The 25,547-nt window shown below is 41.1% G+C and overlaps 1 protein-coding gene across 2 annotated transcripts; it reads right to left on the bottom strand.

Moving 5' to 3' along the window:
* Positions 1-3,425: 3,425 nt before the first annotated feature.
* Positions 3,426-25,255, bottom strand: LOC132992160 (zinc finger and BTB domain-containing protein 7C). 2 transcript variants are annotated; one of them, XM_061061320.1, is made up of 4 exons: positions 25,117-25,255; positions 6,946-7,689; positions 5,766-6,421; positions 3,426-5,295 (listed from the first exon to the last, which is right to left on the bottom strand). In XM_061061320.1, the coding sequence occupies exons 2-4, from the start codon at positions 7,666-7,668 to the stop codon at positions 4,674-4,676; spliced, it is 2,001 nt and encodes a 666-aa protein (XP_060917303.1). In that variant the 5' UTR covers positions 7,669-7,689; positions 25,117-25,255; the 3' UTR covers positions 3,426-4,673. The 2 variants fall into 2 exon arrangements, with proteins under 2 accessions (XP_060917303.1, XP_060917302.1); XM_061061319.1 differs by lacking the exon at positions 25,117-25,255 and adding an exon at positions 13,971-14,415.
* Between the last annotated feature and the right edge of the window lie 292 nt (positions 25,256-25,547).

Raw genomic sequence — 25,547 nt, 5'->3', positions numbered from 1 at the left:
ATTCAGTTGAATTCCAACAAAATGAATGGGCTTCAGTGAAAATGTACTATCTGTGAGAACTGGAGCTTCTGTATCATCCACAGAACTGTTTATACAGACTGTTCACTCGCTCTAACGCTGGCTTGAGACTTTTTTGCCTGTAAATCCGGTGATTTTCCCCATTTTGTTTAAAAAGAAATAAACTCTAAACCTGTGGAGGTAAAGACATTTAAAAAAATATATATATCAGTTTGCCGAGGGGAAGCACTGACAGCTTGTGATTCTGAGAGTAGGTGATACGGACGTTTTCTGTAATGTTATGCAGCATAATCAGGCTATACAGAAGTCTTTTTCCCAGGTGCTGCTGAGCTGAATGTAACTTTAAGTATCCTGTATGAGATGGCTCCCGTTGTTTATTCTGCTGCAATAACTCTTAGACCATCTTTTTTTTACCCAAATGTTCCAAATAGATACAGTATATCAAACATTATTGCACACATACATGTATCCAGAGCAGAGCCCTATGGTGAAAGTAGTTCCTGCATGCACACGGCGCTGAGAGATATGAGTCATTCTGTCCTAAAATATCTTTCGAGCATCATCTTAACTTCATGACCTCACAAATTACCTGTTCCTGGAAGACTTTCTGTTACTTTGAATTGATTAAAGAAATGGGGTTGATTTCCCCTAAACAATTGCTCTCTGTGAAATTGAAATGAGTCACGGTGCCGACAACTCCATTATTGTAGGTGAAGAGTTTATCACAACAGCCTTTTCATCACACCAGTTAACCCAGTGAAAAGAAACGAGTGAAACCATCAGGAAGCAGCTGCAGCAGACTGTCTTGACCCACATGAGAGGTTGAGGTTTGTGCTCTATGTGCGTCCTATAAAAAACTTCTACCACAGTCTAATTTTAGTGTTTTCGTCTTCTACTTTCTCTATAGGCCGTTATTTTTTTTTTTACCAGTAGTTTTAAAGAAGAAAAGAAACAATACATATCCATGAATGAGTAGTTTTACCATAACCATTTCCTGCTGCACCTCTTGGCCAGGACACTCTTGTAATTGAGATTATTTATCTCAATTAGTTTTCTCCTGGTTAAATACATTTTTTTTAAAAACAGTGACCCGCAGAGTCACTGTTTTTCACTTAGAGGGTCTGAAGTCAATTTTTTTTTTTGACTTGAAGTGCTGTAGGAATCAATCTTAAGTCTCTAGCGCCCCCTGGAGGGACAAAGGCAGATCAGGATGGAGGGGACCTTTCAAACAACCAATCAAATTGTGCTTATTCAATGAGCCTCAACGTGGGAACTCATTCAGAACGGCAAACAAAAAAAGTCAGGAAGAGTATTTTCTCATTGTAAGAATCTCAAAGACAGACAATGTATTTGAGCCATTTCAAGATCAATCTTCTGTTTATTGAATGAAACTGCATACTTAGACAAACAACAGGTCTTTATCATACGATGATACAAACAGGGTCAGGTGTAGTAGCAGTTATTCCCCACTAGATGTCAGGGCAAAGAAACAGACGAGTTCTGCTCTGCACTGAGCCGATAACAGCCGTGGAAAAAAAGCTTTTCTGAGATAACGAAAAAAGTTCTGTTACCAAAAGCAAGGGAAAGTATCTCTTAAACTATCTGTCTGTTCGTCTTTCATTTTGCAGAATGATGCATTCTCAATTGATAACACCACTGCATTGTGAATTACCGTATATGGGAGAGTTTACTAATCCATTTCTGAAATATTGAGATACAATATTAATATGATCAGACTGAATCAGTAAAATGATGATCCATTATTCCTCCTTTTAAAGCCTATTTGTATCATTGAAATATGTTGTTTCTGTGTAATGCGCAAAGAAATACACAACTCACATGCAGCATGTTGTTGTGTCGTCTACAAATAAGTTTATATAATTTTTCACCCGTAATAAGACCCACGCAAACCTGCTAACAGCGACAACTTCATGTCTGTCTGTCCTTCATTGTCAAACGTTCTACTGCACTCTCCGTGTCTCATCAATAATGATCAGTAAGAAATAAGTATTTTAGATGTATAATCTATAACACAAATATAAGGATTACTTCAGCAGGCTTCTCTAGCTGCTGCCTTTTCTGACCGCCTTCCATCCGAGGAACTTGCTCCCTCTGAGGTTTTATTTTAAACAACAATATTGAGAAGATAAAATTCAAACTTTAAACATTTGATTTACTGTATGTTGCTAATTTTAGTCTCGTTTTCATGGGAATGCACATTAAGTTTCTGCAGGAGTAAAACAGACCAAACTCTGAGGATGTAATTAAATTTGGCAAAGGGGGAGGGGTGGGGGGGGGGGGTGCGCAGATGGCCTAGTGGTTAGGTTGCGCCTCATGTAAGGAGGTTATACTCCTCCAAGCAGGTGGCCTGAGTTCGAGTCCGACGTGATGCACCTTTTATTCCTCACTCTTTCTCTCCCTGGTTTCCTACTCTATCCACTGTCCTTTCAAATAAAGTCAAAAAGTTCAAACCCACTTCCTTGGGTTTATTGGAAACTAAATATGTTTATTTAAAAAAAAAAAAACATACCTCTTCCATGATTGCCGTTATGCCCATCTCCTAAAGTGCTCATTGACTTGCTGTTAAGATCAGCCATAATACTTCTTTGGACTCCCACTCAAAATGATTCTACTTTATATGGATTATTTAAAAAGACTATTTTTGAATCGTATTCTTTTTGTTGACTCCTATGGTACTTGAATTTAATATTTTCGTTCCTGTTGAGTGTGTGAATTTTAAAGACCAAATCAGGAATATAAGTGCAGTGACTGTGAAATTGAATTGAATAAAAATGGATGGATTTTAGAACGATGTAAACTCAGACTAAATATGTCTGAGTGACAGAAAAGCAAGAACTATTACCTGAAATTTAATTTGCCGCTACATTACTTTTCAGAAGTTTCATATTTTGTTGCTAAATGCAAAAATTAAGAAATAAAATCATACGCAAAGAACCTGGTCAAATTTCCCAAGTTGGGTTAAATTCAGCATTACCGATTAAAAACCAAGAAATGGTCTGTTTTTTCCCCCTTGGAGATTTATGCAGGGATTTTTATTTTAAGCCAAACTAAAGATGTCTATCCATAATTCTAACACCATTGCCTAACTTAATATGTATTCCCTTGCTCTGACTGATAACAATAACAACTACAAATCTAACCTCAAATGTATTCCATAGCTTATACTCAAATCTGCTTTAAACAAAAAAAGATTACCTCAGGCTGTGTTTTTAAAAACAAAAAAAATGCTTTCCATTTCCTATCCAAAGTGTCCTCGGAGTCAAGGTTTATACTGGTCCTCACAAAGATAGAAACATCAGAATAGTCACTCACTCACACACACACACACACACACATACACACAATACTTGGTCATTTTTCCAAAAAAACAAACTCCCAAACAAGAGCAAAGTTCAACATTTAGTGTCTTTATAAAACAGATTTGCAAAATATAGCCAAGGCTCAATCATTTAAATACGCATAAATAGCAAGAAAATACTTTCCCGTTTCAATTCAAATCATTTTTGAACTTCTTTAAAAACAAATCAGAGATGAAAATTATATGGAGAAAAAAATGGGCTCAAGCCCTCTTGATTTAATGCAGCAGAAAAAACACGAGCATATTGTGCTAAAGCGGCAGTTCATTAGCCAAAAATGTACATCCTCTGAAGACATGAATTCATACACATTTAAACAAAGCCTTATTCAAGTCTGTGAAATATTAAAGTACGAGTCTTTGGATGGATGCCTCAAAGTCTTTGTTTAACATCATCAGCATTGCAAACATAATTAATACCACCATGGCCAAAAGTTTATGTACAATAGTGCAGACAAGGAGCTCAAATCAGAACAAGGCAGTAGAGGAAAATGATGCAATAACAAATATCTCAATTTATCATCTTGACTTCAAGTGGGTTGCATTTTTTGGGGGAAATTAAATAATCATGTTAGAATAAAACATACAGTTCATGCAGGACAAGTACCAGACTATGCCCTGATGTTAAAACGACTGTTGATTCTTTTTTACACATAAACACAACGTCCAAAATAGCTTTTAACTTCTACTCCCTTTCTTTTTTAATATAGAACTGAAACAATTTACTTCAAAAGTGTTTTTATATTTTTAAAAATGTTTACATTCATTGTAGTCACTAATTCTTCCATTTGTCATTGTACTGTATGATAGTTGCTGCTTAAGGTGTTGATTTATATTTTCTTGCATATTAATACTTTTCAGCCTCATCTCAACTTGCATCAGGGTACATTGCAGGATTTTCTACTTTTTAATAAAGAAAATTTAAGACAACATCGTAGATAACTAAAGCAATTTCTATGCAACCTTGTTCCAACATCATCATTAGCAGTGTCAAACTGTTTATTCTTAAATGCTATCAAAAATATTGTAAACATCCACAGGCCTGAAACAATTATTCAATATGACATCTGAGAAATCATTTAATTTGAATGTGTTTAAACAAGCATAAAAATAAAATAAAAATCTGTCTTAGTGCTGCAACCTCAGCAGGCTTCAAAAGGTTCCTTGATCTCTTTTACTTTTCAAAAAGGTGCTTTAGCGTCCTGAAGCAGACCAGTTTAGAGAGACTCTCTTTATTGTCCCTTTTTTTTTTTTTTTGTTTCCTTCTTCACACCGTGGTTCATTTGGCCGGCTCGGGGATGGGTGGAGCTCGCTCCAGTCTCATGGTCCAGGGATCAGAGGTTGTGGTGTAAAATGGAGAGTGGGTAAGCATTTCTTCTCCAGCCAGGGCAAAGGCGAACACTCCCCTCTGCCTCCCTGCTCCTGTCGCCTCCTCCTCTGTGATGTGCTTTCCTTCTGCTCGCCGTTCGTCCCTACATTCCCTGCTTGTACCCTCCGCACTCTTAAATCCCAGACCTCTGTTCCCGAGGCCGAGCATCTCCCCAAGTCCATGACTCTTGACTCCCGGGTAAGCCGGGCTTAACCCATTCTCCTCAAACCGGTTGTTGGTAGCAGTGGGGGGGCACAGGAAGTTGCTTGTGGGCGTGGATCGCCAAGTGGCTGGCTTTCGTCCCCGTCGGGGGCGGGAGATGCGGCAGCTCTGCCTCTTGATGTGTCGATGTAGGTGGTCGGATCGTGTGAAACTTTTGTAGCAGTGCTCACATTGATATGGACGCACACCCGTGTGGATGCGCAAGTGGTTCTTCAAGTCGTAGTTGTGGACAAACTTGGAGTTGCAGTGGAGGCAGATGTAGGGGCGCTCACCTGTGTGCTTCCTCATGTGGATCTTCAGTTTGTCTTGTCTGTGAAGAAAACAAAAACCACATGTTTTCACAGTTTGTTGTGGGCGGAAAGGTTAACACATCAAATGCAATACCGCCTTTCTCTTTTCTTGGAGATCTTGACTTCTACAAGTGAAAGCTGATGATTTACAGAACAATGATGTCTGGTCTTAAACACAAGTGGAAAATATGGCCTAGCGGGAGGAAGTAGGTGAGCAAGATCTCACAAATGCAGAGAGACTAATAGAAGGGGATTTCCACTTTCTCTTTTCTTTGATCTCAGCTCTTTGATATTCAAATCTGGTAAAAAAAAAAAACAGATTAACCTCAGTTGAAATAACATGGGGTAATTTTCCGATAACTCTGCTCTTTTACATGACAAAGTCCTTGTTTTCACACAGTATTGTGAAGATCTCAAGTTGATCTCTGCAGGGCTTGAAACAATAATAATGAAAACACAATGATGTTGTGAGAAGTGCTGCTTGACATACCTTGTGAATCGTACTTCACAGATAGTGCACATGTATGGTTTCTCGCCTGTATGTGTCCTCATGTGTCGAGGCAGTTTCCCAGCCCCTTGGATGACCTTGTTGCAGATGGGGCACTGCTGCGATGCTTTGGGTTTCATCTTCCTCTCCTCCTCCATTTGCCAGGGGGGGAACAGTGTCCCTAGTTGGGACGCAGAGCTTAGGAAACTAAGGTATGACCGAAAGTCCGCCTCATCTTTTATTGGCGCCATAGTGTGGCCTTCTGACGGCCCTGATCCAGCATTCATGGAGCTGCTCAGGCCTGAGCCAACAAACTCCTTCAGTAAGTTTCCGTGCAGCAGACTAAGCGGGACTTCCTCCTTCATCTCTTCCTTTATGATCTCTCTTTTCACAGCTAGATCGAGGGGCCTGGAGGTCTCGTGTGGAGAAGAGGTGGGGAAGGTGTGAGGAATTCTGGTTTGCGGATGCTGGTGGCGGCTCGGGTCCAGGAGCTGCTTTGGGAAGGTGGAGAAGTCTGTGGCCCACATGGAGGGGTAGAAGCCTGGGAGGAGCGGGGAAAAGTTGGCCCTCCTGTCGAGTGTTGGCATACGGGGGTACAGCCCCTCTTGAAGGAGGGACTCGATGGAGAAATCCTTCAGTGCCCGACTCTCCATACTCTCCTGCGACACAAGACAGAAATGTCGGCCTTTTAGAACAATTGAAAAGTTTAAGGTCCTGTTTTCTTCTGATGATGATGATGTCAAGGACAATGCAAGATTAGAGTTCAATAAATTCCTGAAAATGGACACCTCAAAGGTATTTAACCCGCATATACCACAAAATAATCTATAAATTAGACCATAATTCAGACCATGTTTTCATGCGTTTGCTATCAATATCTGAAGTTTTTAAATGACTTCACCTGAAGGTTTGATTAATACCTGCTATGGATCTTGGGTTGTATTTGGCAACCAGACATAATTCTTATTGTTGATGTAGCTTGGGTTAATATTTACCAGAGAACTAACAGCATGCAAATCAGTAACTTACAATATAGCCTAGAGAACAAGCCATGTCATTTTTCCCAAATCAAAATCTAACTTTACTTCAAACGTGTCCAATTGTCAGAAATAATAGATACCCTGAAGCCAAACAGATTTGAGTATTCGCCCATTTCGTACAATACCATATCTATCTATTTTACCTGCTTTCCTCTCATGGTGTCTGGAGAATGTGACTGTGAGGATTCTCTGTGGAGTTCAAACTGTTGCTGGAACTGAGAGGTGCCCGGAGGCGACGAGTCCTCCATCCCCGGCGGCGTCTGCTCCCCCCTGCTTTCTGACGACTGCAGAGATCTCTCGCTGACATTGTCCTCTTCCTCCTCCTGCTCATCTTTCCTCGAACCCACATCCTCCTCTTCATCTTCCTCCTCCTCATCTTCCTCCTCGTCTTCCTCCGCGTCCTCCTCTTCTTCATCCTCTTCACCTTCCTCCATTGCTCCTCCTCCACCGCCTTCACCCCCGCTGTCCATGATCTCCAGGCAGACGTTGATGATGCAGGGGATCTCCAGCATCTGAGCCGCGTTCAGGATCTCTTTAACATTTGATGCCGTTACGGTCAGAGTAGACGTGTAGGCGAACTCCAGGATGGCAGTGAGAGACTCTTGAGCTACAAAGTCGATTTCATAGACAGCAGCTGTTTGATGGTGGTCTCCGCCATCAGTGGTGGCCACTGTGAAGAGCTTCTTGAAGTACTGGCTGCAGGCGGCCAACACTGAGCGATGAGTGCGATACTCCTGATCACGGACGATGAGGATAACATCGCAGAGCAGCCCATCACGCCGCTGCTCGTTGAGGCTGCAGAGGACATCACTGCTGTGATTCGGGAAGGGAATCCCGATCAGGTCATCTTCTCTGTGATGAACCATTCTCCTCCCTTTGTTGGTTACCTAGAAGAAGGAAAAAACAATGAACTTTTAATAGATGGCCGAAAAGGATGAACTGAAAAGATTTAGTAAAACCCACATTTTGCTGTCAAGTCTCCATTATTCCTCACTTTGTCAATTATCCTATCTCTATAGTTTGTTTCTTGTATAAATCATGATTTTATGTGTGAGTACAAAAGCTTGAGATTTATTGGTGTGAAGATTAAACCCTGGCAATTTTTAAAAAGTTATTTAAGTCATTTGATACATGCAACAGTTTTGAGTGTATTTCAAAAATCCTTCATGACGTTTAATGTTGTGAAAATACTGAAAGCCTGTCACACATTAGAGAGGTTTTATTCCAATTTGTAAACTTGTGACTATCTTTCCAAATTCTAAGAAAAGATAGGGAACATATTGCCTATTGTTTTGGCATTTGGCATATCTGTTTTCTCCAAAACTCAAAAAAAAATAAGGTTGTTCCAGGAGAGCACGTAATATAGGAAAATTACAATGTTTAATGTTTAATACTTGATCGCCAAAGCTTAAATTTGGTTCATGTTGTACCATGTGTTCTCAGATTTTACTTGTTAATCCGGAGCAGACTTAGAGAAAATAATAAATCTAGATATGGATAACAAACTGGAGCCATATATTTTTAAAGGAGTAAAAAAATCAATCTTAACCACCTTTCTAAGTCCTACTTCTTTCTAAGTCCTTGAAAAATTGGAAATTAGCAGCTGCTTTTCATTCAAAGATGTATTTGAACTCTTGTCCTTCGATTATTTTCTGTTGGGATTTGAAGTTTGGTAACATTACTTTTCACAACGACAAAGAGCAGTTAATAAATGAATCCTCATAGTTTCTTGCTATGTCAGCAAATGAGGATTTGTATTGTTATCATTTTAGTAATCTCACGACCAGAACTGTAGGTGCCAACAGGAGGGCGATAGGGGAACATCAAGTCAAATAAAACAAGCAATCTAAAACATTTATTTCAACTTGCATACCAGTTTGAAATAACACTGATGGGAGAGCTTCATTGGTTGAAGGAAAAATAAGAAACTTGAATCGGCTCCTAACCAAAGCTGAAATTGTTACTACAATGAGTGACAGTCTATCTTTATTAAAATATACTGTTGACATGCGTGTTTGTGTGCCATCTGTGCAGCACAGGCAACTAGTGGTAAATACAGCATGTCTCATTTCGAGCATCACGTTGTACTTTTTATCTTTCAATCTTCAATCACAATTTCCTGTAGGAATGTGTCACAACCGTGTGAGTTAAGGAAGGCCATCATCTTGATAAGACAGGAAACACGTTTTTCTATGTAACAAGTAATGAGAAGTTTAGTTTGTGTGATGTCCATCTCTCCTCTATCTCTACAGATATGTGCAGGAAGCAAACTGATACCATAGTTTGAACAATACAGTGAGTGATTGGGATGTGGTGAGCACTCGAGAGAACTACAAAAGAGGTCAGATCGTACCCTTGATACTGTATCCTGTCTAAATGCTTACTTTGCAGACACCCTCATTTGATTTACAACACGACTACTCAGAATGTAATACAGCAGATATTTCCTCTTCTCTCTGAAAAATCTCTCTTACTTTTTCCTAAAGTCTTCTTTTCCGAGTTCCTACCTGTTGATTCACTGTGCTCTTGTTTACAGTTACAGTGATAAAACTTCCTTTCTGGCAGGCTTCTCATTCATTCACATCTATGAATAGAGCTTAAACTTAGACGTCCACACTTGGTGGTCACTGAAGGCATGTGTAGATAAATACTTTGAAGGGGGACCGCTCACCGCAGCTGCATTGTTGACTGCCTCTAAATGTCCTGAAACCATGCGCACACACACACACACACACACACACACACACACACGCACCAAGTGTCTCACTTTTTTTCCTGCTGCAGTGGCTCACACCAGAGGAGTAAAAAAAAACGATATCAGAAAATCCCATTGTTCAACTGCAGGTATACAACTTGGAAACCGATCTCACAAGTAGTTTATTCATGTCGATCTTGTTGCTAGGTAACTGTTGCTATGTTCATGCCATTGATACAGTGTGGACATAATTAAAGTGTCTATATAAGGGGGGATGGTATAAGATATAGGCCCTCAGACATAATCGGCAGAACTCCCTCAAACTACCTCGAATGGAGAAGTAAAACAAAAAAGAAGAACGTTACAGTGGCCTGGTCTGCTGATAATAACATATTTAAAAAAATATATATATATATATACATTTTCAAAGTAGGATTCCCTCATTATAGAATTACATTACATTAAAAGATAAATTTATGTTCTATCACTTTGCATAAAAAATTCGCTTAGATTACGCAGATTTATTTTGTCTCTACCAGAACAGAACTATTTATTTTATACATCTTTTATTTTTACACCACATGTATACTGTATCATCCATAAAAGAAAAAAAGCTTGGGTAAAAGGTGAGAGAATCTCCAGTGAGAGAGCGAGGGAGAGATCAGATGGCCCTAAAAGTTCCCTAACAGGTTGCACAAACACCAGCGGAGGGGCCCCTCCCTGTAACAGCCTGCCAAGGCAAACAATAGTGCAGAGCTTGGAACAACACAAAGTGGATAAGAGGGAGAGAAAAAGAGTCAGACTGGGAGGGCTAGGCCAACCCGCTGTCATTCGTTTGCTCTCGATCTATCCCACCCACTCCTGGAACTATGGGACACGTGCTGCTGTTGCTGTTTGTTCGCCTGGTGCCCCAGCAAGCACCACTCCCCTCCGTTCCCACTGTTTGCCCGCCACCAGCTAACGCTAGCTCTTAGCGGCAGGCCCCTAATTACAATGTGGAGAGGATCTGAGGAGGATGTGCCACATAGACAGGGAGGGGAGGAGGGCACAGCTTTCCCACCACAAGGTCCTGGAACGACATTTCATCAGCCAACAGCGTTAACCCTTTGCACACACACATAACCCCCCCCCCCCCCCCCCCCCCCCCTCCACCCAACGGAGCAGCCAGGGTGGGGACGGCTTGTGAAAGGCCTCTGATAATTACCGTGTAAGTCATTCGGCTCTTTATCCATCTGACTTTTGTAGCAGAGTCATAGAAGGACAATCCAACTTCTTTTTTTTTTTTTTACTCAAAAAAACTGTTCGACCTGCTGTTATATTTTGTGCACCAATTATTCTGGTTCTGCGCGAGGTTTCTGCTTGTTACAAGTTTTTTTTAGTTTTTTTTAGTTTTTTTAAACAATTTATTGATTTATTTTGCTGCTTGCACATCTGTGGAATAATTTCTTGTCTCTGTGAATTAAAAACTCCAAACCGACTCTTTTAGTAAAATGTTGTGGTAATTTGGCACTATATAAATAAAATTGATGGATTAAATCTGATTGTTTTCTTGCAATAATCAGCGATGGCACGTTTTCAGGCATGTATACCTAAACTGATTACCTTATCAATAGGTCATCCCTATGTCTAAAAGTATTCATAAAGAGCTCATCTCAATTATTAAACTGACCTCTAATAAACAGTCGTGCCTCTCTGCCTGTTTCGACCACGTCTCCTCTCATGCCTCACTTAGTCACAAACACTTTCAACTCAACACTCCCACCCCAAATTATGTGTCACCTCCATTCACTGTCCTCTTTTTCCCAAGAACTTCATCTGCTTTCCGGGCTCTGACCACCACCACCACCACCACCACCACCCCCACCTCGCCCTAATCATTCTCATCTCCTCCTCCTCTTCGCTGCTCCTGTTGCAGCAGTATCATCATTAAGCCCCGGGTAGAGCGGCTAACTTGTCCCAAGCCCTGACCGCTCAGGCCACAAATCAGCAGCTAATGTCCATCTCAACCCTCGTCACGGGCAAGACACTCATTTGGCCTCTAAGATACAACAGCCAAAGCCCAGTTTATCCCTGTCAGGCCAGCGCCTCCACCTGACCCTCCTGCTAAATCAGCAGCAGCCCAAACGTTACTCCTGTCACTGACTGCCCATAGCAAACACCTGCTAAACAACTGTCACAGACGGACAATTGCACAGCCAATAAGTGATCGTATTGACAGCCAAATTTCAGCCCCCTTATTAGGAGAGGACGTTTATTTGACCTGAAGTGTGAGGTAGTCCATTATCACCTGTAAAACACCAGTGCACCTGTTCCTCGCTCGGAGGTTTTAAATGACAATTTTTTTCTGCAGCCTACAGGCCACATAGGGGAGTTTGTAAATCTGGTTTTAATTGCTGTCAATTTGAGGGGTGAACAGCATATGTAATGCCAATTATAAAACATAGGCTGTGTATTTTATCTTTAAAATAACGACGTGGAGGCAAAATATGATTATTTAGGTGCACAAGTTTGGCTTAAAAGTTGAGCACTGCGTGAAACTATTTTTTTGTATGAAATTTACAAAGTTCCTGGAACCAAAATATATGTTTTAGGACATTACTTTGCTTCCATACAAATTATAAATTCAAGCAAATATTTCATTTTTGGTAGGAAACTGTCATCAGAGTTTGAGAAATGTACAGAAATGTGGCATCATTAGCCCCAATATAGAAGGGGTTATAAATGTTACAACAGGCGTGCTGATAAATTCCTTATTATATTCCATTATCCAACATCATTAGTTTCGACTAATATTTAACAATTAATGCTTTAATTAAAACCAAATTTGTGTTCCCCCTCCCCGAAGTATAATCAAATAAAATAATAAAAAGTAAACAGTGGACGTGGTCTTCAGAGATCTCCAGGTGGATTCAATGCACTCTGCTCTTTAAAGAGTGTTTGCACTAAGTGTCTCCTCTGGAGCCTTCAGGGGGGCCCAGAGCTACTCACCATTATCTCTCTCTCACCCCCGAAGTAAACAAAAGTTTACAGTTTGGGCTGCTGGAAATCCGTTAAGAGAGTTATTAAGAGTGATTAAGAGAATTACTACTCGGCCATTGACCATGAAACGAAGGGCAGATTATTTCCTACACTTGTCACCTCATGCTTCTCTTCATCTTTGTTTGGTTCTGGCCTCAGAATCAACAAAAGAGCTTATTGAACTCTACAAATATTATAAATGTATTATAAGATAAAAACTTAACTCCAACAGGGAGGGTATATTACTGCAGTTTTATTGTTAAACTTTGGTTTAATATGTATCCTTGTTTATTAGTTCATTTTGAAAATCCTTGAAAATAAAGATGCTTCTTTAAGAACATGATAAGAATTTATTTTTAAACAAATAAATGATAAAAATAGGTTGAACAGTTGAAATATTTTTGTACCAGATTAGCAGGTGTAAGTGAAAACCGGCCTGTAGCTAATAGGATATAATCAGAATTCCTGATATGTCATGAAGTACATGTCATCGCTTTGACATTGATTGCAGTGAATTTCCTGTCACAGTTTGTGTTGAGGAGGTGTTTAACTACATGTTCAGTCGGAGTTTAACTCCTGATCATAAATTTAAAGAGGATGCAGTCATTCAGGAAGTGATACACAATACAGCACAAAGTGATCCGCTGGTTATTTCTCTGTTATTTCCCTCAGACATCGACACGTTAACTGCGTTTACCTGATCGTCGCTTTACCAGTAAGTCCAGACGTGCGTTAATATTGAAATGAAAACAACAGCTGGTAAACACTTTGAATGGTAACACTGGTCATGACATTTTCTCCGTGAGTAAAGAGGTCGATAAGCTGGCTGACAACAAGTGTGTTGAAAACAGTAATTTGCAGCTCAAGCTCAAATCCATAACATGTTTTTTGATTTTGTCCACCCTCACAAACATCATCTTTAACTTGTTACTTTTCTACCTGCGTATTTGTTTTGGACTTAAAGGAGAATGTCGTGTAGATATGGAATACCTAAATTTGAAATGTATAATTACCGTTGGAGACAAAACACATACTTAAGTCCACTAAAACTACTATGTTTGACATTTCCAAGATGTGCTGTGACGCTATAAATGCACCTGCTATTTAAAGAATTTTATAGCACAATATTTACACCAAAGTCTAAATAATTATGAGAGTCTTTAAGCGACTTTATTGACCTGTTTGCACCTTGTCAGGCCTTTATGAGCAGACATATAAACACTCTGTAAATAGGGGCGCAAAGTGATGCATGTGTGCACACTGTAACACAAGTGCAAGCTTGTTCACACTCACATGAACCCTCTGTAACAATGTGACACAAAATAAAGAACTTATACACACTCACACACACACCCATGTGCACGCTCTAAAACTCTGGCACCCACATGAAATCACACATGTCTCGATACGTCTCCCAGCATTCCTCAGCTTTCAGCAAGCATCAACCTACCGTACCTTAAGCTTCTCGATTCGCCTCACGTGTCTTTTGTATTTCCAGACTCTTAAACGGCTCCGTGGCTTCCCGCTTGACCTCTCTGCATTGCCCCTCTTTAACCGAAACACCTCTTATTCTGCCAGCCTGTCAGTCAGTCAGTCAGTCAGTCAGTCAGTCAGCCGGGGAAGTCAGTCCATTCACAAGCTCCCCACACGAGCCACTGATGCCCATTCACAAAAAAATGAAAAATAAAAAAATAAATAAAAAGCACCCGGGGAGGAATATCCAATGGAGGAGAGAAGAAGCAGCGCACCAGAGGAGAGCAGAGTGTGAATCTTGGGTCTGTCTGTGCAGCCGAGTGTGGAGTTAAAGAGTCAGGCTCACTGTTGTGTGTGGCTCATGTAGGACGAGCTAGAGAGAGCGAGGAGGAAGGGAGGGAGGGCAGCAGCACTGCGCTGTGGAGATGTCGCACCACTAGTTTTTATAGCAGGGTGGGTAGCTGGAAGATAATAATACCCCATCCTCCTCCACAACACAAGTTTAAGCGCACTGTGTAATAAGCCCATGGCGCAGACACCCTCTGATTTAGGTCAGACAAAATGAATTTTTAGTTGTGTTTGAGTGGATTTTTGGTATAAAGGGACCGGGGGAAAGAAACTGGAAGGGGTTGTTTGGGGAGACGGAGGGTTAGGGTTAAAAAAAAAAAAAAAAAAAAAAAACGATGGGAGAAAGAGAGAGAGAGAGAGAGAGAGAGAAAAGTTGGGAAACTATTTTTGCGCACCTCTTTCGGTTAGTCTCAAGCTGAGATAAAGAGACAAACAAGACTGAAACAGAACACAACTGCATCTTAAAGGTGCTTAGTTTCACTTTTACACCTATATGGACTCCTGCCATAGTTTTGAATACCATCTCACAAAAGTAAACACTCAAATTAAACAAACATTTATCTTGGAAACCTCTGTGCAAGACAGCCCCCCCATAAATACTCTCTGAAGCGGACCAACTTTTGAAAATCATTAGCACACACTTTCAGTCGGTTAATTTGAGCGGATATGTTACTTGAAAGCTGACTAAGAGAGAGAAACCAGCCACAACCCTGAAGATTCATCCACAAGCGATTGGTTGCAGGACCTGGTTTCAAAAAGCCAGGCTGAAGAGAGGGGGCCAACATCAGACTCCTGTTTTGAGTCAGAAAAGCGCCAAAGCAGGGCAACTGTTGGTGAGCGAGACACCACCTTGTTGAGGCGAGAGGAGGAGGAGGAGGAGTAGGAGGAGGTAAAAGAGGTTCAGAAATGAGCCTTAAGCTTCAGTGTAGAAGAGGAAGTCTATTCAGCGTGAGTTGAAGGGGGGCATTTATTGTGCAGGGAAAGTGCAAAGTGGTGAGAGAGAAAAACAAGAAAGCGTTCTACACACAATTCTGCCTCTTTAAGGGTGTGCGTATTGATGTCAGACACAAACCGGCCAAATGTTATGACATAGCACACTCAAAGGAACTGAAACAGCCATTAGGCTTTCCTGTATGACATAATTAAACCGCACTCGTTTTAATACTTTAGGTTTTTTTTGTTATTAAGTTGGCAAGACAACTTTTAACGCCTGAGTGATTTATTTTTGGATCTACTTTCCTCGAGACAGAGCTAAAAACAGATCAAAGCCGTGGTAGGATAATCAAACTAAAACGAATGATCGACCAATTCAAAACTAATCTGACCAATTAGAAACTAATCTGACCAATTAGAAACTAATCTGACCAATTTCGTAGAATGTGCAGTCAGCCATTGTTATCTTAGTGGCTCCTCAACTTTTAAGTCTACTAAAATATGTCTAACCATGTATAAGCCGTGACCGACCGTCACACAGTGAAAGCAGTCGAACATTGTTGAGTTAACCTCCACAAACAAGTCGAAATCAGAGTGTACATCAGACTGCTATGCCCACTTCCCCCCTGAGGGATACATGGACCAAAGCAAACCGCAGCCCATGCCCTGTGGGTTTACACTGTTTTGTACAGGGTGAGAGCTGAGGCCAGCTCACATTGGCATCTCTGTATATATAAACAGGGTTAGCCACTAACTGCAAGCAGGCCAGCCAGACGGCCAGAAAAACAACATTTGCCGTCCTATAAGATGGCCTATCTATTCTAAACGTGCCGCTGCCGTCATAGCAACACGCTGTAAGTGGTACCTGTGTGAGCTGCTTTGTTACAAAGTCTCTAAAACTGCAGGAGGCTGTACTGCAAACTGTATAAGCATTGATTGACACAAAACATGTGTCTAATAATGCAGACATGAAATATGTAACCTTGCTCTGATTTGTTCTGCAGCTCATTTTCTTTTGTGTGTAAAGCCTTAACTGCTATGTGCATACAGGGAAGTAAGGCTAAAAGGCAGATACACATGGTGATTTTGCTTGCAACAAATGTAGTTACAGTAATGTACTGTAAGTATGAGATTGGTTATTTTTATTTTATTTTATAGGAAGTCATCTATGTGTGTTGTTTTTGGAAAATGATGAATTAAAATAATATAACCTTAGTTTTTAAGAGCACAATGTCATTAAGTGTTTTGCAACAGGCAGCGAAATAAAACAGAAAAGTCATCAAATAATCATGTTTTAAAAGAAAAATTGCATCAGTTCAGTGAAGGTAAATTGTTGATTGTGTTTCCCCTGTTTGTGGGGTTTAGGCTACACCAAACAATAGAAGAAGAGTGCGGATGCTAGTTTAAACTGCTAACAGTCACACGGCAGGAGGATTCAACGGGCTGGACGGAGAGTCATCTGTTTTGTCTGTCTGTCTTTCTGTCTAGCGTCTCAGCGTACCTGTTTACTGCAACCTGCTGTGCCCAGCGAGATACACAAACCAGGGCACCAGATTGGCTCTTTGGAGGGGGGGGGGGGGGGGGGGGTGTGAGGCATCATTACATGAAGTTCATATCATGGAGACTTTGATGATGGCCTCAACTTGGCTTACAGTTCAGTAGCACAAAAACAAAGCAGCAAAATATTTTTAGTCTCAACATTTTTTTCTTGTCTCCGACTAAATGAATAACTCATTATTTAAAAAGGATAGTTGATGCAGCAATACAGCCAGACATTCACACAAGAGGCTTGTTGTTTAGTTTGCTGAAGGTTAATATCTATTGATTGATGATCATTTGATGCTGTTAACAAAAAATTGTTGCTTACACTTCTTATTACGTTAAGCTATTTGATCACATACATTTTAATTGTCATACACGAGGATTAAAGTTCTTGCTTTAATGGATTTCCGTCAGTTTCAATATTGTGATATTTGCAGGCAGCGTTAATCCGATCAGCCAAAAAGAAGAAGGGGCCCTTGGTGACATCTTAGGCTACTTAAGTAAAAACCAAGGTCTTTTTCTCATTATCTAATTTCAAAATGCTCTAAAATATGGAGCCCCTTAAGGGACCTGGATTGAAAACAGAGAAACTGTTTCAAGATCTTGCCATACTTTTTCGAGGTATTGCAAGATTTTTTAATTTTTTTGCAAGATCTCTCAAAAGCTGTCATCCAAGTGACTTGCTACTTTAGTTCATAGGCATAGTGGAACAGAAGGCACACACCAGGGGAGGGGTTCATTATAATAATATTTAAAAATGGGCCTCAAATATAAAGAAAGTAAATCAGTGCCAGCACAGTTTTCACATAAGTGGCAGACATTTAGGGCAAGGGGACACTTATGAACTCATATCAGACTTCTGGGAAGTTAGAGGGATACACAGATTCAGCCTTCCTGGGTGAAGAACTCATCAGCCAAAACATTAGTTTTACTAAACGGACACTTCTTTTAATTCTCAGTACGCTGGTAGACAGAGAGCCACAAGCTGATTTTCATCAGTACGAGCCATCCTGCATGCTGGCAACATACATACAGTGACTGCTATGCTGCAGCCGGCTGAGACTCAAGTGTCTAAGGGACCGTCTACAAAGTGCATACATCACCCATACATCATTAGAAGAGCTATAAAGTTAGTGGATGTATGACATCAACAAACTTCATCAAAAGGGATAATTGCATTTAGTCACACAGGTAGAGGTCAGAAATAAATGGAGACTCAGGAAGAGTATTTTACAGATGCATATTTTTCAGTATTGCACATTGTAGACAGCCCCTGCTCCTTCAGCTCCCAGCCGGCTGTGCATAGAGGCCGGCTGTCCAGCTCACAGGGGCGGCTCTTACTGATGAAAATCAGGTTGTAGCTTGCTGTCTACCTTTCTGTTATTGCGAAGAGGTGTTGGTTTTGCAAAAGCAATACTCAGCTGATGAGAAACAGACCGGGGAAGGCCGCAAAAGGTATTGTTAGATCTTGCAAAAGTTTCTCAGGATTTAGCCTCCAAAAAATATTAGACTACATGTCCCTGAAGGGTCTCTCTACTAAAGGCTTTTATAAGCATACTGCAATTATAACAATGTTCTTTTAGGGGAGGATTCCCCCCCGACCTCCTACCTGCACATTCTTTTGCATCTTGTTACATCTTAGAACATCTTATGGTAGACTGCCTTTTCAGCCACCTGTATGTTAAAAGAAGTCCCAGGTAAGGTTAAATCTGTCGCCTTTCCGCAGGAGCTTTCAAAAAAGCTGCAGGAATCTGTTTTAATTCTTTGATGAAACGTGCAAAACATTTTTTTTAACAGCTTTTGTCAGGTCATAAACATGCTTTTGCGAAGAAAAGGGTGGTATACTGTTCAGTAAATAAACCTTTTGGAGTGCTGGTTTGATTGAAAAGTCAAAGTGGGGGGGCGGGGGGGGGGGGGGGGGGGCAGCGCGGATTGAGACAAATGGGTCGCAGGCTGTGTGTCCGTACTTCACAACTCACACCATAACTTTGCTCAAAGAGTACAACTACTAGCAGACTTGCAAACTCCAAAACAGATGGTACTGAAAGAGCTTCACAGTTGCATAGAAACTGAACATGCAGATGAACACGGTGAAAATCATCACGCAGGAACACAGTTTCTTTCCTCTCTGGGAGACCCCCAAAAGCCATCTGTGTCTTCTATAGCAGTGCGGCTTATATTCCTGATTTACAGGAAGTATAGTCCATCGCCCCTTAATATATAAAAAAGAAACAGTTGTGTTGTTCAAACACATTTGAAGACAAAAGTGTAAGTAAGTGTAGGTAGATGAATGGATGAATTAAACATACTTATTTACTTACTTATTTACTTATGGAAGACAGATGTTTGATTTCCTTTTGTTCCTTTTTTTTTTTTACCCTGGACCACGATGGTGTTCTTGTTACCATGATGACTAAGGTCCCTAGCCATTTACGAAATAGTGATCTTGACCCAAACCATGATCTTCCCTTAATCCTAACCGAGTGCTTTTTTAGGTTCAGACCTAACCAAAACATGTTGTAACTTTATAAACTGGATTTTTTTTTTTCCTACAGTGTTAAGTTATAGTTGGCAGATGCTTGAAAAGGGTGTCATTCTGCTCATTTGGGGTTATATACTGTATGTGGTTCAAGAACAAACATGTTTCTAATATGGAAGACTCTCTGGGATGATGCCCCACATCAGTTCCCATCCAATCTTTTGTACTTATAAATGTGGATGAAGTAAATGTATCAAGAATGGAAAAAGAAAATTGAGGAGGTAGGTTCAACACCTAGCCATTAATGCGTTGCCTGAATTACAGAAATTGCCAGATATAGGCTTCCAGAATTGGGAAATTGGGATAACGTTTTTTTCTGAAGGTTTTCAAAACATTGCAGCTTCAAACTACACAACTAACCAGCTCAATCAAAAATGTTAGTTTTTGTTAGAAGTACTGTGCAGACCCTCCCTGGAGTTTATCTCTCTTCAACCAGCCTAACTTCTGGCCTTTTACGCTGCTGCCTCGCACACCAGGTGTGGCCTGCTATGGGAGCGAAGCAGGAAAGGGAGTCAATCATCCCCCTACAGTCCAGAGATAGAGCCTCCCAGGTTTACACCCCTCGTCTCCACAAGTCCAAGGACAGAGACGCACACACACACACACACACACGCACACACACACACACACACACAGATAGATGCATCATTGCTTATACAGAAAAGGAGGCAGGCATGTGTGTAGGCATATTGTACACTCGCTCCATCACAGAGACACACACCTATCTGTCACAGCTCTCAGGTCGTTAGGACTCACCTTGGAGCATGCCATTCGAGTGAGTGAGGTGAGGGCGTTCACTTTCTGCTGAGCTGTCTGTTTGGGCTTTTACTTTCTCAGGTTGTGTCTTCTTTTCAAACATCCTAATCAGTTTTGAAGGCTCTGCCAGAAGGGAGGTGCTGCATATTTAGAGAGAGTTACAGTGTTTCACAGGTGGATGTGATATGTTCTATGAACTAATGGAAACACACATGTCTGAGAAGGTGTTTGCTGTAGACAAATGTGATAATTCTTTATGTTAAGGCCTCTTTTACTTACTTTACTCGTCTGTGCTTAGATATGTAATTTTATTCTCAAACATCAGCTGAAAACAAAATGTACAAGGAGACAAACGTCACACCCAACACAGCGTTGTGTTGCATTCACTTCGTTTTCTCGGTGTGATTATTTGTCTGCGTGTCGGGAGGGTCGTGGGGTGAATGAGGACAACTCCTTATGGTGATAACGAGACCGAGGCCAGCCTTGGCAGGGCGGGACAGCCTCTGTCTGCCCTAAGGTAGTGTGTGTGTGAGTGTGTGCGCATGTTTGTGTGTGTGTGTGTGTGTGTCAGCAGGAGAGCCCTGGGGCACTCTGGCACCTCCTAATTAAAACCAGTCAGGCTGCAGGGCAGGGGAGACAGATGCCTGTCATGGCACACACACACACACACACACACACACACACACACACACACTCCTGTTCGCAAGGTGGTGGACCACATTCAACCTCGCGCACACTCTGAAATACACAAGTGTGAGGTGTAGGTCAGCTATTTTTGGAGCCAATCTCAGCCCACCCACTCAGGTATCACACAGGTAACTGACCTTAAAGAAAGGCAGTAAAATCAACACAGAAGTTACACAGGTCATGTTAATAAGGCTGCTTACAATCAAACACTAAGACACGTTTAACAAATGTGATTTTATTCCCTAATGTGTGTATTGCTTGTTTTATGAATGAATCAGTCACTTATCTTTTTTTTGTTTCTAGCCTAAGGGTAAAACAAATTAGCTTGATTTGGTTTCGCATTGAACCCTCATTAGGAGTTTTTTTTTTATCTACCTGAAATCTTCTGGATTGAGGCCCCTACTTGTTCACACTGAGTGTACCCACCACTCACACACTCCCTACACATTGCAGTCATGATCTGTAGTAGCTGCCAGATTGACACATCTCCCCTTCTCCCCGGCACACAATACGACATAATTGTGCCGAATGTCTGTTACCTGCAGACTCTGTCACATCTGATCTCATACGTGTTCGCCCGCGAGCTGCAAGGCGACCACATGTAGCAGCACTTAGCAGGCTAACTGCTGTTTGTCTGGGGTGGGTGGGTGGATCAAGGCATGCTGCTCTCCTTTCTCTCCTAGTGATTAGATAGCATAAGCAGGCCAGCTAGCCTAACCCACACACTCATGTCTCTAAAACTGCCATCCAGCCCTGCTTTCTCTCTCTCTCTCTCTCTCGCTGCCTCTCACACACAGGTGGGTGGACCCACTTATTCAACCCAGATCTTTCTTTTAGACATTATGAAATCGTGCTCTTTTTTTTTTTTTTTTTTTTTTTTTTTTTTTTTTGCCTTTCTTCTTTTCTTAACCTCCGTTACACTCCCTGATGCTGAATGACATTAAACTCTATGTTTACTGCAACATCTTCACCGCTCTCTGCCACAGATTAAAGCCTCAGTTCTCTTATCGACTTGTTGATAATTCTACTTGATTGCCAAGTTGAGAACCATGTCTCTTTGCTTGTCAATGCACTGAGGTTAGGTGGGTTGCCGGTGGTTACTGGGGCCTATTTTCTTTAATCTAGGCAACAACATTCAGGAAACACCCACAATTTGTTCATTTCACAACTGTTACAAGTCGTGGCTGCCACTTACATTTCAGTTGTTGAAATGTGTGACTAAGAAGTATTTTTATGGTAGCTTTAACCTAGAACACGGCAAAACACATCTCCACCCTGATCAGGTAAACATAATTCAGACATAAATGCTACAGTGTGGCTGGAAGTTAAAATATATACTACATAAAAAGAATAGAAACTCATGAAGTAAGACGTTTGCCTCTGATGAATCTTTAAAGGAATACTACACAGATGCAAAGTAAACAGTGTGTGCAGGAACTTTGCGCAAATCAAGACTGTAGATTCACATTAATATGTGCTTCTTTCGGATGTGGGTGCTACAGTGAAGAGCTCAAGATGAGCTCCTGTGTGACCTAGTTGTCAAAGTATGCGAACATGATCAGTCACATTCTTGAAGGAAAAATACTGAAAAGCGATGACAAGCAGCAGCAGGGACAGAGGGAGGGAAAGAAACACAGGAGATTGAAGGAAATGCAGAAATTGCAAACGGAAAGAAAGAATATATCTTGAAAAGCGGAGAGGGTGCTATCGAGCTGACCTCTGGGAGTGCGAGCGCCTGCCTCCCATGGCTGCTTTGTCGTTGGAGCCAGGCGCTTGCTGTGTTTCGTGAGGCAAGCAAAAGTACACAAATCCCACAGAAGGAGCTTTTTTGGCAGGGCTCGGGCCTCCCACCCACGGCAGCCTCTTCAAGCCTCCTCCCATCCTCTATTCATCTGTGAGGGGCGGCTTACTCACCCAGCCCAACTCCACGCACACACACACACACACACACGCATGCACACACACACACACAAACCTGGACCTCGATCTACGGAGGAGGGCGGACACACATTCATACACACACAAACAACTACACAGCCATTATGGACATGCAATAAAAACACTTGTGCATTAACCCGAACTAAATTTGGCGATATGGTGAAAAAGCAAATATTTACAATTGTCTGAGATGAAATTCAGACTTAAAGACTTCAAATCATACTTGACAGGATGACAAATGTGTCATGTGGAGGGTAAAATCATGTTGCGTTCCCACGTATAGATGCTGTTACACAGGCATGCCCACACGCTGTCAGGTGGGAAGAAGGCGTGTGGACTCATTCACTCTGTCAGCCTCATAATGAACACAATGCATCATTTTCTCATTATGAATCCAAATCATCATTCACTTCAAACATCCTTCCACAACTCTCTCCCGCTCTCATTCGAGGACTTTTACACTCATTTACTGACCCCACTGGATGTACTGTTGTATGAACACTAAAGGGAAATACCCTCACAGGTGATGTTTACAATGAGCTTATCATGTAAAGTATGCTGTAGGTGAGATAGAACAATCATGAATGAAATGAGCCTGTGGTAATGTTTGTCAAACATTCAGACCGGTCTGTAACAAAAGACCTGAACAGATCAGGTTCAGTTCACATAATCCAGGTGGGCGATGGAGGCAGACGGAGGCCTGTAGTCAGGGTGTGTGATCAGTGAAGGTGTGTGTCGACTAGACTTTATCCCCATCCAACCCCTCACCTGACAGCTACACAAATCTACTGCAATGCTTGTTTTTTTGCATTAATAGTAATGAAGGCTGATTGAGCGCCGGCAGCTTGGTGGTGAGTGCGTGCGCCACATGTACGGAGGTCAGGTCCTCCAAGCTGGCGGCCCATGAATGTCATTCCCCACTCTCTCTCTCTCTCCCCCATATCTGACTCTATCCACTGTCCTAGCTCGATACAAAAAAACAAAAATAAACCTTAAGAAATATAAATAATGAAGGCTGAGGAATGTGTTTAATGCGCGTCCTTTAAAGTGTCTGATATTTTCACACTTTATTTTCTCATATGGAAAGCAAAAAAGTTAATTTGGCAGAGAAAGCAAAAAAAGAAAAATATCAACATAGCAAGTAATTATTATGAGATTAAAATAATGGGATTTTTAAAGTCATTCCTATTTAGAAGCATTAATAAAAAAAATCTGATTTTATTTTGAAACAAAATGTGGCTTTAATTTCATAAACTTGACTTTTTTTTGAGGTTTTCATTTCAGATTTTGACTTTTTAATGTCGTAATTTTGACTAATGAATCTCATTTTAATACTTTTTATCTGATGACTTCCTCACATTTTTTAACACACATGTTTGACAAAGGAACAAACAATGTGCCTGTAAGAACATGTCTCTAATGTGGTTTCTTACACCACAACTGCAAGAGGAAACGATTCGTGAATAATTAGTTAATAAAGGATTGTAGTCATCACCCTTTTCTTAGAAATTAACCAAGAAAGCCCAGAAGCATCTATTTTTACTAATGTTGAGCACTAGCTGGAATTCTCATCATAATCAAACAACCTATTGAAGTATAATATCTCACTTAACTTCTCAGCTGTTTAATCAGCCTTTTTTAAGACTCTTAAAGGTTACTGTCGTTGGCGGGGGGGTCACCGACAGGAAGAGTGAAATCATTATGAATGTCACACCTCTGCTCCCACATGTTTGTTAGAGAAAGTCAAACAGAAGTTAATCGCCAACCAATAATGAATTTCTCAAGATACATTCCTGGAAGAGAAACTTTGTCGCGTGTGTCTGATAGCTCATTACTGCAACGTCAAATCAGAGATGTGATACCATAAGACTGCAACCAATCAACAATGAGGGAAAATGTTTCACAAAGATCTAAATCATGCAAAAATAAATCTTCATGTAGCTCAACAAGCTGCTGCTATAATTACAAGGAAAAGTTAAACGATCAGGCTGTCAGTCTGTTCCAGCTTTGTCATGCTTTCACTTGTTTCCTTCTCACAGAGGGAGGGGGAGGGGGGGGGGGACTTAAGGAAAGTTTCCAGGAGGCACTCAGTTTAACTGGACATCCACTTTATTTTCACTTCATGGCAGATAATACAAGTTTGAGATGCTGAGCAATTTGCAACGTCAAATAGGAAAACAGAGGAACGCGATTCTATAAACCTTTGATGTGATTCTGACAGCTCTTGCACGCCTCGATCTGACCACAACACCCATAAAATATGAAATTCTCATTCTGACTTTAATAGGAGACGTGGCAAAGAGGAAGAAGAAGAAGAAGAAGAAGAGAAGAGAACCCCAGAAAGAAACACATCGAGAGCGAAAGAGACAGTTCGGTGTTACTGACCTTTGAAGAAGAGAAGTTTTGATTTCAGTTCCTCTCTGTCAGGAAACTCAGCGCTGTCTTCGCACCGGCAGACATGTAAAAGTGAGAGCGGGGCAAATTTGCTCTGAAGGTGTGTCAGTGATTTGGAGGAGTGAAAAGGTACCGTTCCATGAAACGGTTATCTAAGAAACACAACAAAACAAAAAAAACAAAAAAAAAACTGATACACCCACCAACCTCAGCCAACACCCCTCCCTCCCTCTAAACCAAAAGTATTTTGGCAGCGTTCCCTATAAGTCCACCTGTGCTTAGGGGAGGGGAGTGACACACTCAAACACACACTTACTCGGCCAAGTCTAAAAACCTGCTTGCTTGCTTGCTTGCTTGGATGTGGTGGTACAGTTATGGCTGGGCTGGTGCTGGAGGACAGAAGGGGGTAGAGGCCTGACAAG

Source organism: Labrus mixtus, chromosome 17, assembly GCF_963584025.1.
Source record: "Labrus mixtus chromosome 17, fLabMix1.1, whole genome shotgun sequence".
NCBI lineage: Eukaryota > Metazoa > Chordata > Actinopteri > Labriformes > Labridae > Labrus > Labrus mixtus.
The sequence above is the reverse complement of the archived record's forward strand: the minus strand, read 5'-3'. Positions and strand labels throughout refer to the sequence as shown.

Coding starts and splice junctions, on each gene's coding strand:
- LOC132992160 (XM_061061320.1), bottom strand. CDS start 7,668: ATGGTTCATCACAGAGAAGATGACCTGATCGGGATTCCCTTCCCGAAT. Junction 6,422..6,945: donor ACACCATGAGAGGAAAGCAG/GTAAAATAGATA, acceptor CTTGTGTCGCAG/GAGAGTATGGAGAGTCGGGC. Junction 5,296..5,765: donor TGTGAAGTACGATTCACAAG/GTATGTCAAGCA, acceptor TTTTCTTCACAG/ACAAGACAAACTGAAGATCC.